Source organism: Phlebotomus papatasi, chromosome 1 (assembly GCF_024763615.1).
Source record: "Phlebotomus papatasi isolate M1 chromosome 1, Ppap_2.1, whole genome shotgun sequence".
NCBI classification, from domain to species: domain Eukaryota; kingdom Metazoa; phylum Arthropoda; class Insecta; order Diptera; family Psychodidae; genus Phlebotomus; species Phlebotomus papatasi.
The window spans coordinates 4,150,709-4,168,268 of NC_077222.1; the positions used below are offsets into that span (position 1 = coordinate 4,150,709).

The 17,560-nt window shown below is 35.1% G+C and overlaps 1 protein-coding gene across 1 annotated transcript in view; it reads right to left on the reverse strand.

The window, feature by feature from the left end:
• The window catches only part of LOC129798494 (uncharacterized), a 175,979-nt gene that overhangs the window by 48,992 nt on the left and 109,427 nt on the right, over window positions 1–17,560 (reverse strand). The window contains exon 6 of the mRNA XM_055841669.1: window positions 8,559–8,699. Coding sequence (XP_055697644.1) covers window positions 8,559–8,699 — 141 coding nt within the window. The remainder of the gene's footprint in view (window positions 1–8,558; window positions 8,700–17,560) is intronic.

The following is a 17,560-nucleotide window of genomic DNA, read 5'->3' on the forward strand; positions in this document are numbered from 1 at the left end:
GATTTCCCTATTGTTGATTGAACTTAAGAATATTACACGACAAGTATTGAGGATACAAGAGAAATAAACTTCTGGCAGCTATTAAGAGCGTCGGTTATTACCGCTCTTCATCAGAATGCTTTAATAACCAGAGACTCAGATAAGAAGGATATTACGAACATTTTCAAAGACAAGCAGACAAGTTTTTGCAGGTCAATCTTGCAAATATGAGTTTTTTACCTCATTGTCAGCTTGCTTATTATTTCCAATTTAACTTGCTGTATATCGGTTGCTCGCATGAATTTTAGCCTTAATCGTAAATATCTGATTTCAGAGCCTTTTCTCAAAATTTCTCTCAAGGCACTTTACGTGTCGTTTTTAGGGATGCTCTGGGATTGTTTCGCGCCCCAACAGTAAAGAAACTTAAAAAAAAAACTAATTAGGAAATCTTCTAAGCTTTGATTTTGTTATTGGTACGGAAAGGTCGCAATTCAAAATCAAGAATTGTATTAGATAGTCTTACGAAAAGATCTGTAAATCTAAAGACATGAAATAAACTGAAAACTATCTATCTATTAATCAGCTTGAACCATTTTATAAACGTTTAAAAAATGAGTCTTGAAACATTTTCAGCTGCTTGAAACTGCCGCACGACCAACCTTTTCCTACTAATTTAATTGGTTAAGGTTTTTATTAGATTTGTATTACTTTAAACATTTTAATATTTCGACGCTTAACCATCAATTATTTTTTTTATTTAATATAATTTAAAATTTCAATCATATTGATATCTTTAAATGTCTGTTCTACATTGATCGATTGAAGTACGTTATTAAAAATTTTAAAAATCTATCATAGCTCAAGTTCTTATTAACCGATTTAAATTGCCAATGGTCCTAATGAAAGGTTTTGTAAAATACTACAACTTCATGCAAATGAATCATCCAAAAAATGGTTCCGGTCGAAATCCTGAAAGCCAAAATCCCGAACGCCGAAATCCCGAAAGCCAAAATCCCGAATGCCGAAATCTCGAAGGCCAAAATCCCGAATGAGCTAAAATTCCGAAAGCCAAAATCGTGAATTCTTAAAAGTGTAATATAGCTACTCCCAGGATTGCACCAGTGCTTACTGGAGGCAAAGCGAAATTTTCTGTGCCTTGGGAAATTATTCTGCACATTAACCTCCATGTAATTGCATCCCTTTCAGGATTTTAAACATTCGGGATTTTGGTTTTCGGGATTTTGGATTTCGGGATTTCATGATTTTTGGGTTTCGGGATTTATCAAATGTATGATTTATCAAATTGTTGTTTGTCCGTCCGTCCGTTTCTAATACCAGTTCAAAACCAGTCGGTTTTGAACTGGTATTAGATCGATTCATAACCGATAACTAATTTTTATGCGAAAATTAATTCAATTACTTTTAAAACTCTTTTGGGGGATCTTTTGAGTGATTTATGAATCAGTTCAAATCGATTGAGAACCAGTAAACGGTAAATGATGCGAAAGTACTTTTGCGGTATAGCATCTAAGTCACGAGTTCGAGCATTTCGCAAAGCCTGGGACGCTTTGTCACCTCTTTTTAAAACCACAATTTTCATAATTAACCCTGTGTAAAAGGATCTCTTTGGTGTGCATAAACAAAAAGAATCGTAGCTAATAACTAAAGAGAGAGAGAAAAAAATCCTTTCAACCTTCCCAAAGGTCTACGAAAGTGTTTCCATGGCATTATAAGTGTCTATATAAAAGAATTAAATTAATGAAAAATTTTTCCAGCTTCTGGCTGGCTTGGATCAAAGAAAAGTACTTCAACTACTCTGAAACAATTCCCCAAGAGATTGAGTAGCGCCCACAAAAGGCTCAAGTTTATCTCTTTTTCCACACTTCTTAAGCTTTCCCGGAGCAGCCACAATGAAAGGCACCACTCCATGCGATTTCACCCAATATTTCAATTCTATCAAACATCTCCCATTTTCAAAGTACCACTCCTCCCCCTAAATCTCCTCTAAAACCGTGTGAAAGTGAAAAATGTCTGTTTATTGAGTAATTTTTTATTTTACCCATCTAATCCCAGATTGAACATAATGAATTTGGCACCAACTGAATCAGAAGCTTTTCGTCGGATCATTGCTCAAGATGATATTTTATCGAAATTGCCAATGGTCAAGCGAAAGAGGGAACTTCAATTTCCTGAAAAGTGTCAAAAATCTCTGGAGAATATCAACTTTTATCTCCAATATTTACCAATCTTCTTCGATGGGTAATATATAGACACTTTTACTATGTGGCACATTTCATGAGAAAACATCACTTAATACATGGGATTTAACATGCCCCTTGAAATGAAAATGGTGTATTAAGTTGATAGGTTAGAGACACATGACAGACATAGTGCAAGGATAAAACTATGTGAATATGAAGGGAATATTTTCTTTCAAGACATTCACTGACATTCCTTATATACTCTCTAACTATTCACTCTACTTCTTCATATAAGCAACACTCTTAGACACTTTCAATTCATGTCACAATAAATCACATGAATACACCCGAGAAATAGATCTCTATTAATTGGAAAAATGTGTTTTAGCACACCTTAATAAGGCTTTAAAAACGAAGACATTTAATTTCAGGTTACGCGACAGTGATTCTTCTTTACGGAGAATGGCACAAAATGGTCTCAATCTCCTTATAGATATCACAGGACCTAAGGTAAACATTAAATTGCACAGTAATTAACCCAATTTCTTAAATTCATGCTCTTTTAATCACGGTGAAAGGCTATACAATTAGGTTTTGTAAGGAAAGCGATATTCAAATACTTCAATACGTAATTATGCTCAGATTGACTTTTCCACAGTTTCTTCTTAATTTAGACCACACCCCTTTGTGGAGTTATATTATATTGATGTAGTTAATTTAAAATTAATGTGTTCAATAGGGGATCCTGTAAAATCCCCTGAATAATTTTCCTAGTAAAGACTAATATTAAGTTTGATTTTAGTCTAGGGTAAGACCAAAATGAAACATTACTTATATAATATAAGCCACGCCCCTATAAAACAATTTATTAAAAAAGAAAAATATATGATATCATGCAAAATTTCTAACAAAAATTTACTTTATTCGACACATCCATCGTGTTTCATAATGTTAAAAAATAGATTCAAGACAAAACTCACAACAATGAAGCAGTTTTTGTAATGGGCGTGGCCTAAAAATCCATTTGAACAACGCTGATTTATTTATACTCTATTGAATCAACAATAAAGTGTAGCACGAATGCCACAAGTCTTACACCAGAACATGTCGGAGCACCCTTCATCGCTAGCCTCCCGGAATTGAGCCCCATTTCCCATTCAAGGCAGCCATGAATCTGGCGTCCTCCTCGTTTCACTGGTGAAGACCCATTGTGGAGCAGATTCAACTGTGCCTTCGGAATAACTCGTTGAGCACTCATAGCATAACCCCATCTAACGGAACTTATAGCGATATCGCAACTTGAAGTTAGCGACCGTTATAGTACCCCTCAAGTCACCACTCCAGCTGAACAGTGATTGGTACCATTGGCTTACAATAGTCTTCATCAGGACAGGCTTTCCCCCTCCAACTCCTCCAACTCCCTTAGGCTCAACAATGCTACTACAAAAGAAAGATTTTCAAGCTTCGGATGACGAAAATTTCATATTATACTCAATCATTTCATATATTACAATTTATATCATCTGAAGCTACGAATCTTTCCTCCCAACTTACATTCATTTTTGCTTTTCGTCTGTAACTCTATTAAAAGAAATGTGACTTATTTTATGCACCTGGAAACGGACTTTAGATACCTATTCTTGAGTAGTATTGAAAATAAATCCGAAAATATTCGAATTAACCAGGCTGACTATTAGCAACTCATTTTTTCCTTTTAAAACTCTTTGTAAGATCCAGAAAATAATTCAAGAAAATAATTAGGCGAGACCTTTGGAAGCCAAAAGCTTAGATATACTTTCGCGTAATTCACTCGGAACTAAGAAAGATTTTTAAGGCTAATTAATAAGTTCTTTCGGATTGGAAAAATTCTTTCTGTAACACTAAACCTACCAAGACCCGTTCAAATTGACCGGTTTAAAATCAACACATATTTAAACGGTACATCAAACCTTATGAATTTCTTAAAACATGCATTAATATATTTCCAGTGTTCAAATTTTATTTTTTTATTTTTTTCCAAGAAAAAAAAATTTGAGTATCCTACTCTACCGCGGTTTCTCATTTGACCGAAAAACGACCAAAAACGGTCGGTAGGTGTCCGAAGGACTGAAACCTTTAGAAAAGTAAGGTTTAATTAAATTGATTTGTTAGATCTACCGTGCTGGATGCATCTATGACTTAAATCGAGAGACCGTTTAACGTAATTATAACCAAGTTAGAAGCGGCCTCACAGAAATGTGATGTCGATCTACATAGATTACCTGGACGCAGGGGTATAGCGGAAAATGAAGAAGCGGATCGTCTCGCGGATGGCGGTGGCGAGGCCCGCCTTCATTTGTCCTGAACCTGCTGTATGGATTTCCTTGCAAGTGAGGAAATCTATTATACAGGAGGATCTATCAAAACTTCATCAAACAGAATGGACCGCGACTAAGGATTGTCGTGTGTCTAAACTAAACTGTTCATGACTAACATGGACAAGAAAAAGGACGGTGTATCTAGTGGGAGACAATCGCTGCAGAGCCTGGTAGATTGGCTAATTTCCTAACCATTCACTGTCTAAACAAACATCTGAATAGGATGGGAGTCCAATGTAACATAATGTGCAGAGAATGCAACCAAACTGAGGAGACGGTCAATCACTATGTGCTCGACCGCCCCAGCTTATGAAACATCTGACAGGTGCTGCCTAGTCCCCGGCGACTGGCCTTCAAAGTTGAAGACAATTTCTTACTTTCACATACAGATGTGTATGGAATTTTTTCTGCACTTGTGACCGTTACACGATTGTGTCAAAATTGAGGCGTTCCTTGTGTATAAGATTCTGGTCCTTGTAAAGAGGGATAAATGTACTATAGGGGAGACAGGGGTAGAATTAGCCAGCAAATGAAGCTTTTTTTTCGCGAGTGGCTTGTGAAAAAATGATAAGTTTTGTCTAATATTTTTATGTTTCATAAGTAGCATTAGGATATTGGCTATATGAAACAGTGTACTTCAAAGCTCTAAAATCCTTGACTTTTTCTTGAGAGGATAATGAAAAAAGTACTGCACATTGGCTACACTTACCCCTGCCTGGGTAGAAATAGCCACTTTTGGGGTACTAATTGCCACTAGTTTCCCAGATGAAATTTTAAACTGGAGATACCAAATATTGTTTCACTTGATACACTGAAGCCCACTGATGCTAAATATGTTACTTAAACCTAAAGAAAAGGGCTTTAGCCAACTTTTTTATGACATTTTTGTAATTGAGACAAAATTAATGCAAACATTCTGAAAAAATCTATTTCTCAAGTTGCTCATACAAATGGCAATATTGCTTGGAATATCAATAGTACTTTTTCATCTAACAATTATCCATCTATTAGTGAAAAATCATTGATAGTTTTAGCCCGCCACGGAAGAGTGACTACAACTGCCCCGAGGGCTGTTTCAGTGTTTATCATCTTATATGAAAAAGTGGATAATTATTATCCAAGTGAAAAATATTTTTTAATTAGGTTTATTAAACCAGAAACGAGGTAAAACTATGAAATCTTGACTAGAAACTCAGAAAACCAAATCCTGGTCAAAAAACTGTACCATCAAAACTACAATTTTATACCCATTTTATAAAAATGCTTCTAAATTGTAGGATAACAGGATCAGAGTTATAAATATTTCTGGGAATATGGGGATGTGTTCCTACTTTCATTAAAAAATACTTTGCTCGATGTACATTTTAAGAAAAACGAGAAAAATCCACTGTCTACTTTTACCCCTGGCTATAGGTACCCCGGTCTCCCCTATATCTGTCTAAATGCGTTCTTGTTCTAAGAAGAGTCAGCTGAGTTTCTGACCAATTTAAAAGTTGGCTTCAAACAGGTCCACAGAAAAATCATATCACCGGTGGGGGGGGGGGGGGGGGGGGGTAGGGTGCTGCTGGGTAAAGCGGTGCTGTCTGATAAAGACCTATCAAGATTAAAGCCGCCTTGTTTAATGGAGTTTATACGAGAAACGGGCTGGCTTGAACCATCTTGCCCTTAATAGGGGTTAATTTAATTGGAGATGTATAATGGGCCCAAAAGGAGGCCTGCGTGCAGCCGTTCCGTAAAGAACCGCCACCACTGTAATCTAATCTAATCTAAATTATAGTAAAAAAAAATGATTAAGACTACATTCCCAGCATTTTCATTAAGCCGTCTCTTGGCTTAATCCGTAAGGCTGGCTTCAGATTGGAGGTTTAGCCCAGTTCCCGAAGGTCTCAAAAATCTAAATAATAAGCAATTTTAATGATTTTTCGAAATCTAATGGATAATTTGCCCTTAATATCCAATTCTAAACAACAATTTCTTAAAAAATCGTGCTTGATAAGGAATTGCAGAAGTTAAGCCAGATGGCTAAGCCTTAGGTCTGAAGCCCGTATAATGAGCTAGACATACTTACGACTTAGGCCGAGAGACAGCTTAACGTAATTCTGACCAATCCGTCTCTCGGCATAAGTCGTATGTATGTCTGCCTAGTCTAGGGCATACGTCTCTCTAGGGCATTACGGTCCAAAAAGAATTAATGAAATTTTATATTATACGAATGAATAAAATTAGTTTTGCACGGAGTTAATGTTATATTATAATTTGTGACTATCCTAACAATTCAGGATAATCAAATAACAGTTTAAAGCAAAATCATGATGGTCTATTATTACAAACTTTATGGTTGTTTTAAGCTAATCTCATCAGATCCTTCATGAGGCCTGCTTTCCTTGGACTAAAAGGTTTTAAATGATTTTGTTATTCATTCGTTCACCATCGAATGAATCCTTAAAGTCAAAAACTTGTTTCAAAACTTATTCTCAAAACCGGTCAAATAGAATCAGTCTTCCCTTTTATCTTTAGAACTTCGTTCAATTTGTAGTGTCTTTCGTTGATATTTAAAAACATTCACTAATGGTTCTTATGTTTCTACTTTGCCTTTCTTGTAGATTTTCACCATCATTCCTACATTAATCGTCCCAATTAAACGAGCATTTAAAACAGGAAAACAAGAAGTCATTGTCGCCACTCTGAAAGCCATCCAGCTACTAGTTCTAAAGGGTATTTTATAAAGTTCAAACAACTTAATTGTTTTTAATTTTACCATCCTTCTGCCATTGTTGGCGAACTTGCTGTTATCATTAAACCTTTTGTTGTTTGCACATTTTTAGTAGAAAGGGTAAAATGGTGGAGAACTCTTTAGCGAAAAAGGGATTAATACCCCTTTATTATTTTTGAGTGGATTAGAAGTTCACAGTCGGTGGTTTGGATGTAATGAAATTTACTGCCCTACAACTTATTACCCTTGGTACTTCATTCTGTAACTAAATGGGTCTTGATCTGGGCATTATCTTCTTTTCTTTGTGAATTTTTTTTCTTGCATAAAACCAAGATCTTTGAAGTCTCTTTTCATTCCACAGTAATTTCATTACGAAATAAACTCACATGCGGAGAGCTAACCACATATTATCTTGATATGAAAGCAACCGGAATGGATATGATAATGGAACAAAAGATTGAGCAGAGTTTTCTCAAATAGTAAATTAATTTAAAAATGTCATATATTTGGAATTTTTTTAATTAAAACCAAAATAGAACACTGAAATTGACTTCCGTTGTTCGTGTTCTATATTTTATTAATTGTCTTTATAACATTTTATTTCACATTTTTGAATGAATCGAGGCTTGATAAAATCAAATATTTATTCAAAACGCGACGTCCAATAATAACTGAACAAATTGTACCAATCTCTCGCTCTCGAAATGCATATAGCATTAGAATCGCAAATGACTCCACCATTCCTGATTAATAAACTACTGAATGTGTGCTTTGATAGACTGTTAAAATCGGAAAGGGTAGGTAATATTATGTGAAAAGTTAATATTGCTTACTCGACTATACAAGGGTGCAATTCCATATGATATTCATATAGAATTAAGCCCATTGTATCCCTATAATTTCCAAATGCCAGCAACATATCAATTTTGTATTTGAGAATTACCTTCACTTCTAACTTATTCAAATTTCTGTTTAATTTGAATGTCAATAGTCCAATATGGTTTATTTTCTCTCATTTAGGCCCATGCGCTGGACGTGTTCTCGTGCAATATTATCGCGAATTTCTACTACATCTCAATCCATATTGTTGCACAAAAACCAATATTTGTGATAAGATTGACGAAATACCACAACTTGTAGAAGTTATCAATGAAACACTTGAGGTATTGGAGCGTTATAGTGGAGATCAACGTTTGGCATACATCACCATAAAGCACTTAATTCCAACATATGAGAGTTTCTTCTTTAATACCTAAACAGGATACTTTGGCAAATTGTAAACCTCCTCCAAAACAAACATTAACTCACCTGAAAATAATTCCAGAAACTTCTCAACGCCATAGTTTCCCGGAAAGCGATAAGTTGGGTCCTTGAGAGCATTTAAGTTGTGTACCTTTATCCGTTTGATCATGAAAGTGATGTTGTCTGGCTTTCCGTCTCCATTAAAATCTGCAAGAGGGTGAGGATATATTTGAACATCATCATAAAGTCACATTTTTGATTTTTGAAATGTAAAAGAAAATTATGCCTTAGAAATATTAAAAGATTTTCACACTGAAAAATAATAAAATGATTTCCTTGTGGATTTGTTAAGTTTTTCTTTTCGGTTTATAGATATATTTGGCACAATTTAACTCTTTTTTTTCTCTTTTGGCACGAAAAAAGAATATCCTTCACTGAGAGAAATCCAAAAAAGTTAAAATAACATTCCGGAAATGTTAATTATACCCTTCAGTATTGATCCGAAAACGGTGTAAATATAACCCTTTTTAGGTGTATTATGGGTTAATGTTACCTTTCTTTCATGTCGATTTTACCCTTAAAAGGTGTAAAATTAACATTAAAAAATGTTGATATATTTTTACACCCAAAAAGTGTTAAAGTAATGACGAGAAAAAGTTAATCGCAGCCTCTTTTTTTTCTCAGTGTTGGATATTCTGATAAAAAAAAACTTTTGTCAAGTTAACAAAAAAAAAAGTTTGTCAAAAGGATGTTTTTCTATACTGAATATGAAAAAGTTTTGTCAAAGCTACGGCCAATTGAATTTTATTAAAAGTTTGTCAAAAGGATATTTTTCTATTTAAAATGTCAGAAATTTTTTGTCACATCGTTAAAGAATATCCTTTTGACAAAATTTAAAAAATCCATTTATTCGCTTAAAAAATTATATTTTCCAAAATATCCAAGAAGAAAACATTTTTTCGCATTATTTAATTAGGTTTTTATGAATAAATATGGGGTCGAAGGCCTTCCAAAACTGAAATAATTTTTACAAACATAATTTTGGATTCCAAGACCTTTGAAAGATCTTGGAATTCTTGACAAGCCTGAACCGATAACTAATTTTGATCTGAAATTCAATTATATTAGTCCTCAGGTTTTTGGGGAATGTTTTGAATAATTGATAAATCGGTTCAAATCGGCTGTGAACCGGTAATGAAGCACTTATGAATCGATAAGACGTTTTTGTCCGAAAATTAATTGTATTACTCTGAGGGCTTTGACAGACCTGAGGATTAGCCGAGACTAGGCTTGGCGCAATTACATTACAAATAATGGTCAAACTACATTTCCATCATTTTCCACTAAGTCGTCTCTCGGCTTAAGTCGTAAGTGTATCTAGGGGATTAAACTCTTTTGGGGAATATTTTGAGTTCTTTCTGAATAGGTTCAAATCTGTTGAGAACTTGTAAACGGTAAATGATGCGGAAGTATTTTTAAGGTATAGCATCTAATACGGGCTTCAGACCTAAGACTTACACAGTAAAAAAATGTGTAATTTTTACTACTATAATTGTGCAAAATCGATCATTTTTGTTGTTTCATTTAAAAATGTTCAAAAAATGCACAAAATTTTGATAATTTATTGTCACGTGTCAACAATTTTTGAATTTACACATAAAAATTCAACAATTTTTAAATTCAACAATACCAAATTCAACATCTTGAAATTCAATAACTTTAAATTAAATAATTTTAAAATAAACACTTTTTCCAAATTTAACACTATAATAGTGGTGTGAAAGATTACACACTATAATAGTGTTAATTTTTTTTCACTGTGTAGCCTTTAGCCATATGGCTTAACTGCTCCAAATTCTTATCAATCAAGATTTTTTGAAAGAAAAAATAACTTAGAATTAGATTATTAAGGACAAGAGACCTATTAGATTTTGAAAAAGCAATAAAATTGGTTATTTGTAATTTTGATTTTGAGATCTTCAGGAACTGGGTTAAACCTCTAATCTGAAGACCGCTTAAGTCACGAGTACGAGTACTTTGCAGTCTGGCACGCTTTCCCACGTTTTTTTTTTAATTTGAGGAAGCTTTTCATGAAGTTTCCTTTTTAAAGAAGACAATGTTATCTTACAAGGAAAGTCCTCCAACTCGAAATCGAATTGGTCAATGAACCTTGGTATATCCCCTAATTTGAACCCAAAGGATTCATTAGTGATAGTCCTAGATTTCAGAGATTTTTGTTCACCTTATATGGTAAGGTCAAAAAGGTCAAAAATGCGTTTTTCGAGTGAAGACGCTAAATGGTGAGAGACAGCTGCTTCTAATATTCATCGTATCCCCCCATAAGTTGACCCTGAGAATTCAAATTTAATATCAATTTTCCCCTATAGGGTAAGTGTGCCAAATTTCGGCATAGTTGCATGCAACCGTCAAAGTCTCAAGTTTGAAATGTAATATTTTTAATACAAATTGATTTTTTTTATTCTTTCTTCTGAAAGAGTGTTGCATGGAACCTTGTAAAGAGTTTACCGTCTTTATTTACTCTAAAATCATTCTTAATGACCAGCGCACAATAACTTTTGTTTGTAAACATGTTTTCAAAATTTCCTGTGAGAATGAGCGAGATAACTAGATCTAGATCTCACTCACTTTTATTGAAATGCCAAAAACATGTTTACAAAACAAAAGTTATTGTGCGCTGGGCATAATACATTTTAAAATGAATAAAAATATAGACATAGCTTTGGTACCCTATTTCGGCCACCTTCATTCTCATAGTTCCTTGCCTTTCGGGAATTCTTCCAATATCTTTTTTACGTCATCTCGTTTGTCGAAGCTATATTTTTTGTTATTCTTTTGCATGGTATAATCTTTAGAGTACGTAAAATGTAAAAGTTCATGGAAATTAGAGGAACAAAAAAGGTAGCCGAAATTGCAAGCTGGCCGGAATTAGGCACACTTACCCTATCCCTCCTTTCCTCTAAAATTAAGATTTTTCGAGATATCTATAGAACGATCTATGTTAGATTAGTATTAGATTTATTTAGATAGTAATTAATAAGGGAATTAAGATTATATTTCTAATTAAGAGACAGTGAATATTAAGAGTTTTGGTAAGAGAGGTAGCACTAGTGGGCGTAGCTTCTAATTTAAAGGCAGGGCTTTAAATCGCGCCCTCTGAATTTAATTTGTATAAGTTGTTTGTTCCTATATTACAACATTATTTGGCCAGAGCAACTTTTAAATGCACCATACCACCTTAAAAATCCGGACAAAGAATTAATTTTTGAATTGAATTTAATTTATTTCATCTCCTTCTTGACATTTCCCACCCCCCATGCGTCCACCGCCGTCTTAACGATGATTTCAACCTCCAGGACTAAACGGTGGAAATGTCCTTTCCCTGGTTGTATGTTTCGGTTTTACAATATGTTTACATTTCATTGGGGATAGGCCAGTCAAAAAGAGAGAGCAAGATTGCCAGTTTATCTTTTATACAAATTATGACAAAGAAAGGAATTATTGTCTAGGGAACTATATTATCAATTGGTTTCTTGATAGTGCCAATTGATCGGTTAAAAATTATCATTTTTCAATCGCGATAGGTGAGTGTCTGATTAAGAAGTTTTCAAGTGGACAATCTACTACAGAACGCTGAATAATTTATCTTGTAGCAGCACTTCCATTAGTGCAATGACAACCACCGAAGTGTTAGCATCGAATTTAGAAAGAACTTTTAAGTGGAAAAATGTAATCGGTGTGCGACATTTTCAGTGTTGTCTTCTCTTTTTCCTCTCAAACGTTAATCATGGTTTAAGAAGTAACACCCCAATCGCCATTGTGGCTATGACAGATGCTCAAGCAGCCAATCCAGACTTTCCCCAGTACAATTGGACCCCATCTACACAATCCTACATTCTCAGTAGTTTCTTCTGGGGCTATCTTATAAGTATCTTCCCAGCTGGACTCCTTGCAAGACGATTTGGAGCCAAAACAATTCTCTTAATCGCTGCCACAGGGAGTTCATGTGCTTGCCTTTTAATACCACTTGGAGCTCAAATAGGGGATTGGAAACTTTTCTGTGCATTGCGAATGCTTCAAGGATTATTTCAGGGATGTTTCAATCCTTGTCTGCATACTTTGCTCTCTGTCTGGGTACCACCAAGTGAAAGAAGTCGCTTGGGTGGGTTGGTCTATGCTGGAGGATATCTGGGAAATGTTGTAACAACAGCCACAAGTGGATTGATTGCTGTGTCTTCTTTTGGATGGCCTGGGATTTACTACATCTCCGGATCCATGGGTCTTTTATGGGGTATTGTCTATTTCTTCACCGGGAGCAGTTCTCCCGAAGAAAATGGATATATTTCTAGCAGGGAAAAAACCTACATACAAACTTGTCTTGGACAAGTGACTAAAACTCAAGTGATTAAGGTAAGACAGTATATCAAGGAATTTTCAAGTATTACTCCGTAATCTCACGTGAATATTTAAATTTTCAGAAAATAAAAACGCCATGGAAGAAAATTTTCATGTCACCTCCTGTGTATGCATTAATAGTGGCTTTTTGTGTTGCAAATTGGTCTGGCGGAACAATGACCACTCAAGTACCAACGTACATAAAGAACGTTTTGAATTATGATATGAAAAGCGTAAGTATCGTAGAAAATCTAAAAAAAGATAGCCACTTAGGGTAAGTGTGCCAAATTCCGGCCAGCTTGCAATTTCGGCCACCTTTTTTGTTCCTCGAATTTCCATGAACTTTTACATTTTACGTACTCTAGAGATTATACAATGCAAAAGAATAACAAAAAATGTAGCTTCAACAAACGAGATGACTTGAAAAAGATATTGGAAGAATTCCCGAAAGGCAAGGAACTATGAGAATGAAGGTGGCCGAAATAAGGTACCAAAGCTATGTCTAAATTTTTATTCATTTTAAAATGTATTAAGAATGATTTCAGAGTAAATAAAGACGGCAAACTCTTTACAAGGTTCCAAGCAACACTCTTTCAGAAGAAAGAATAAAAAAAAATCAATTTGTATTAAAAATATTACATTTCAAACTTGAGACTTTGACGCTTGCATGCAACTATGCCGAAATTTGGCACACTTACCCTAAAGACAAATATAATTATCCAGATATTTTTAAACTTTGATAAATTTGAGTGACATTCAAATGCCAATGGTACACTTTTCGGTGTTTATCCGTTTTAGTCCGGATCAAACGATTAGGGATATTGATTTCGGTTTTTAAAAACATTTGTACGTTTCAAAGGTCTCCGAAGCATTTAATTTAATATTTGCAATTCTACGAACTCTTCTTCAATTTTATAACAAAATTTCAACTTCATCATGCATAATCTTAAGACATTTTCTAAAAATAATGTTGCTAAGGACGCTATTTCTCTTGATTGTGCAAAGTTCTTCAAAGTTTTCACCAAACTATGAGAGAGATAAGACTAATAATGAAATTGAGTTATCTCTTTAATTGAAGTGGCTTTGTTTTGAGACTTCCAGCTTGGAACTCTCTCCAACATAATCTTACTTTTTTTTGTTTTATAGAGTGCACTATTATCAGCATTGCCGTACCTTGTCAAATGGCTTACGTCATTTGCCTTCAGTGCCCTTTCGGACTTTATTATAAATCACAATTACACTTCCATTGGTACATCAAGGAAGTTATTCAATTCTATTGGAACCTACGGATCTGGCTTAGTTTTAATCGCATTGTGCCTAGTACCTCAAGATCAACCCATAACAGCTATTGTCTTGCTAATTCTTAGTGTGGGATTGAGTGCTGGTGCAGTGTGTGGATATTTGCTCAATCACATGGATATCTCACCAATTCATGCTGGAATTCTAATGGGAATTTCCAATTTTGCCGGTACTATAATGCAACTTTTGGCACCACTGTTTGCAGGAAGTGTTTTGCACGATGTTACAAATGCAGTTGAATGGAGAATTGTGTTCTTTGTGGCTGCTGGTTTAAAATTTGCAGGAAACACTTTATTTATCATATTTGGTAGTGGTAACATACAACCGTGGAATTATAGCAAGGAAAATCCAGCACCGGATGATAAAAGTAAATTAAAGGCGTAAAACATCTCCTTGGTTTTTGTACATTTCAATTTTGTAAGAATTATGCACCAACATCAAGGGGTGACTCATATTGAAAACCTCTTCTCAGTTGTTCGAGAAACTTTTTGCGAAACTCAAGAAATTCAGAAAATACTTCGCGAAACCCGAGAAATCCAAAAATTGCCAAAAAATGTTTCAAACAAACAATGGTTTCACGAAACCTGAGAAACACAATATTCATTTCAAAAAAACTTAAAAAAAAAACTTTTCGAGAAATCCAAAAATTGTTTTGCGAAAAACCTTAAAATTTGCTTGAGAAACACAAAAATGCTTTGCGAAACTCGATGAATCCAAAAACAACCTTCGCGAAACCCAAGTAACTTAAAAATTGCTTCGGGAAACCCTTAGAAACCCAATAATTGCTCTTCGAAATTTAACGAGAAGCCACGTTGGTACGAGACGTTGGTTGATGAGGATCAACCAACGTCTTAAGAGAATTCTTCAGTGAAGACAAATCGTCATTTGATTCAGCAAATTTTCTATAACTCTTCCAAACACTTAACCCATTTAACACTAAACTTACCGACCGGGTCAATTTGACCGCGTCTTGGTAGGTTTAGTGTTACTACAAGTACGGGAAAGCGCGCTACCTTCGGACGATTTATGCTTAGCACAAATAATTTTTTCTATGAGTTATAAATTAATTTGGCCTAATATAATATTATATTTTAATAGCTAGTACAGTTCCTGAAATTTTCAAAAAAGAGCTATGGGTGAAATCCATACGAAATATAGAGAAAAAAATGAATTACCCGAAAAATGAATTACCTTGAGTCGTCCTAAGGTAGGGTGCTTCCCCCTAGATAGAACCGGTACCTAGCCAAAATCCTGATTCTAAAGTCAGACGTGAACTAGGAATAACGCCCTTAGCAATGTTGCAATTCTATTTTTTTTTGGTTGACATGCTTATGTAAAATATGTCTCTTTGAAACACTGACTGTTCGAAATTTCGATTTATTCGGGATTTTGGCTTTTCCAGATTTTAGTGCATTCGAGAATATGGCTTTTCGGTATTTCGGATTTTGATTTTCGAGGTTTCGGTCAATTCGGGATTTTAGCTTTTAGGGTTTCAGCCCCTTCTGGATTTTGACTTTTGGGATTTTGGCTTTTCCGGATTTTGACCCATTAGAGAATTGGACTTTTCCGGTGTTTCGACTCATTCGGGATTTTGGTTTTCGAGATTTCGATCAATTCGGGATTTTATCTTTTAGGATTTCAGCCCTTTCGGGATTTTGACTTTTAGGATTTTGACTTTTGGGCTTTTGGGATTTTAGTTTCCAGGACTTTAACCGGAACCCAATAAAACAATTTCCCCATTCGTAAAAGGCAATGTAAAAAGTTATTTTACTTGAATTATCATATTAATTCAACGCAATTTTCTCACAAGTGAATTTTTCGCACTCTGAATGGAGAGGAAGAGTAATGCGACACAAAGGCTCTTCCTCTCAATTCCTATGTACACCTCCAAGCGGGAAAAATATCTGGTAGGCCCTGGTACACTCAGGTGAGTAATGGGAGATTGGGTAACCAACCCCAGTGGTTATGAACCTGAGGCTAATGAGCGAATCTAGTCCTTCTAAAGATTGTTGCGCGAGGGGCTATAAACCCCTCCCCGAAAAAGCAAGATTGTTACGAAAACTCCCAAGGAGCTTCTGATAAGACAGACTCTTCGACAGCGACCTATGCTACGTTTCTGGAGCGAGTTGACGGATTCGCCAGGACTGGAGGAGGTTATTGCGAAAGGCCCTGTCCCTTAAAAGGACGTTGCATCCGCATAGTAAGTAAGAATTTCTCGCAGAACCTTCCCAAAAGTTCTAAAATTCTATATAAAAGGCACTCAAATAAAACATTTACACTTAAGGTAATAATTCATGCGAGAAACTCATATTTGTAAATCACCTAGACCTAATAGAAAAAGAAGCCTAGGAAAAAGAAGCGAAGACCACTTCACTACGTTCACTACTGCATGTTTACTTTGATCTCATTCTTCGTCTACGAATGTCGCAAAAAGTCCCATTCACAACGATATCAAGGATTATAAAGAAATTTGATGAATAATTTAATTATACATTCCCCGAAGCCTCTGAAATTGATTCCAATCTTAGAACCACGGTATATTATAGGGAACAGACAAAAAGAGAATTAGTTTTGAGGTAAATACTGGAAAAGGTATTAATCTTGGGTTAACTTAATTTAGTGTTTAATGCTTATGTTATGTCCAATTTAAACAGACATTGCAATTAACAGTGAAATGTGTATAACCTTAAAAAGAGACAGGCAATGTTTCATTTAGTGAAAATAACCTGTGAAAAACACCACAGGGATTCATTCGGAAGAAATTGCAAATAAGCTCCTTTTCGGTCATGCTCCGTAGATGAGTATTCTTGGTGGAATTCAACAAATGCCCAAAGTCGTAACATTAATAACTCTCTCTCTCTCTCTCTCTCTGTGCCTCTCTATTGGATGAATATTTTATATGGAGATATTTCAATTTGTGAAAATGGTATTGTATTCCCTTTTACGCAATTGGCAAAAAAAATAGAATTGTACCGAGGTGTCGTTCGGATCATTCGGATGCCATTATTCATTCGGATGTCATGTCAAACATTGGTAGCGGTCATAAAACGGCGGTCGCCCTCAACTACCGCTTTTCCCATACACAATTTTCTCTGGTGTACTAGTTAGTATTATACAGTCTTTTAGCCATTTCCCTGTCCCAATGAAAGTCGATTTTAATGGCACAAGGGCGAGTCATCGAAGGAGATTGGGGAGCTATAAAAATTTGATGAAAAGCCTAAGTTCGATTTAGGGGCACGAATTGAATTGTTGGGTTTTATTCTTTGTACAGAAAAGCCAAAAGGAATTAGGAAATCGTGAAAAACAGTATATTGTTGCACGTAAAAGCTACAATTGAGTGGATTTGTTATCGATTA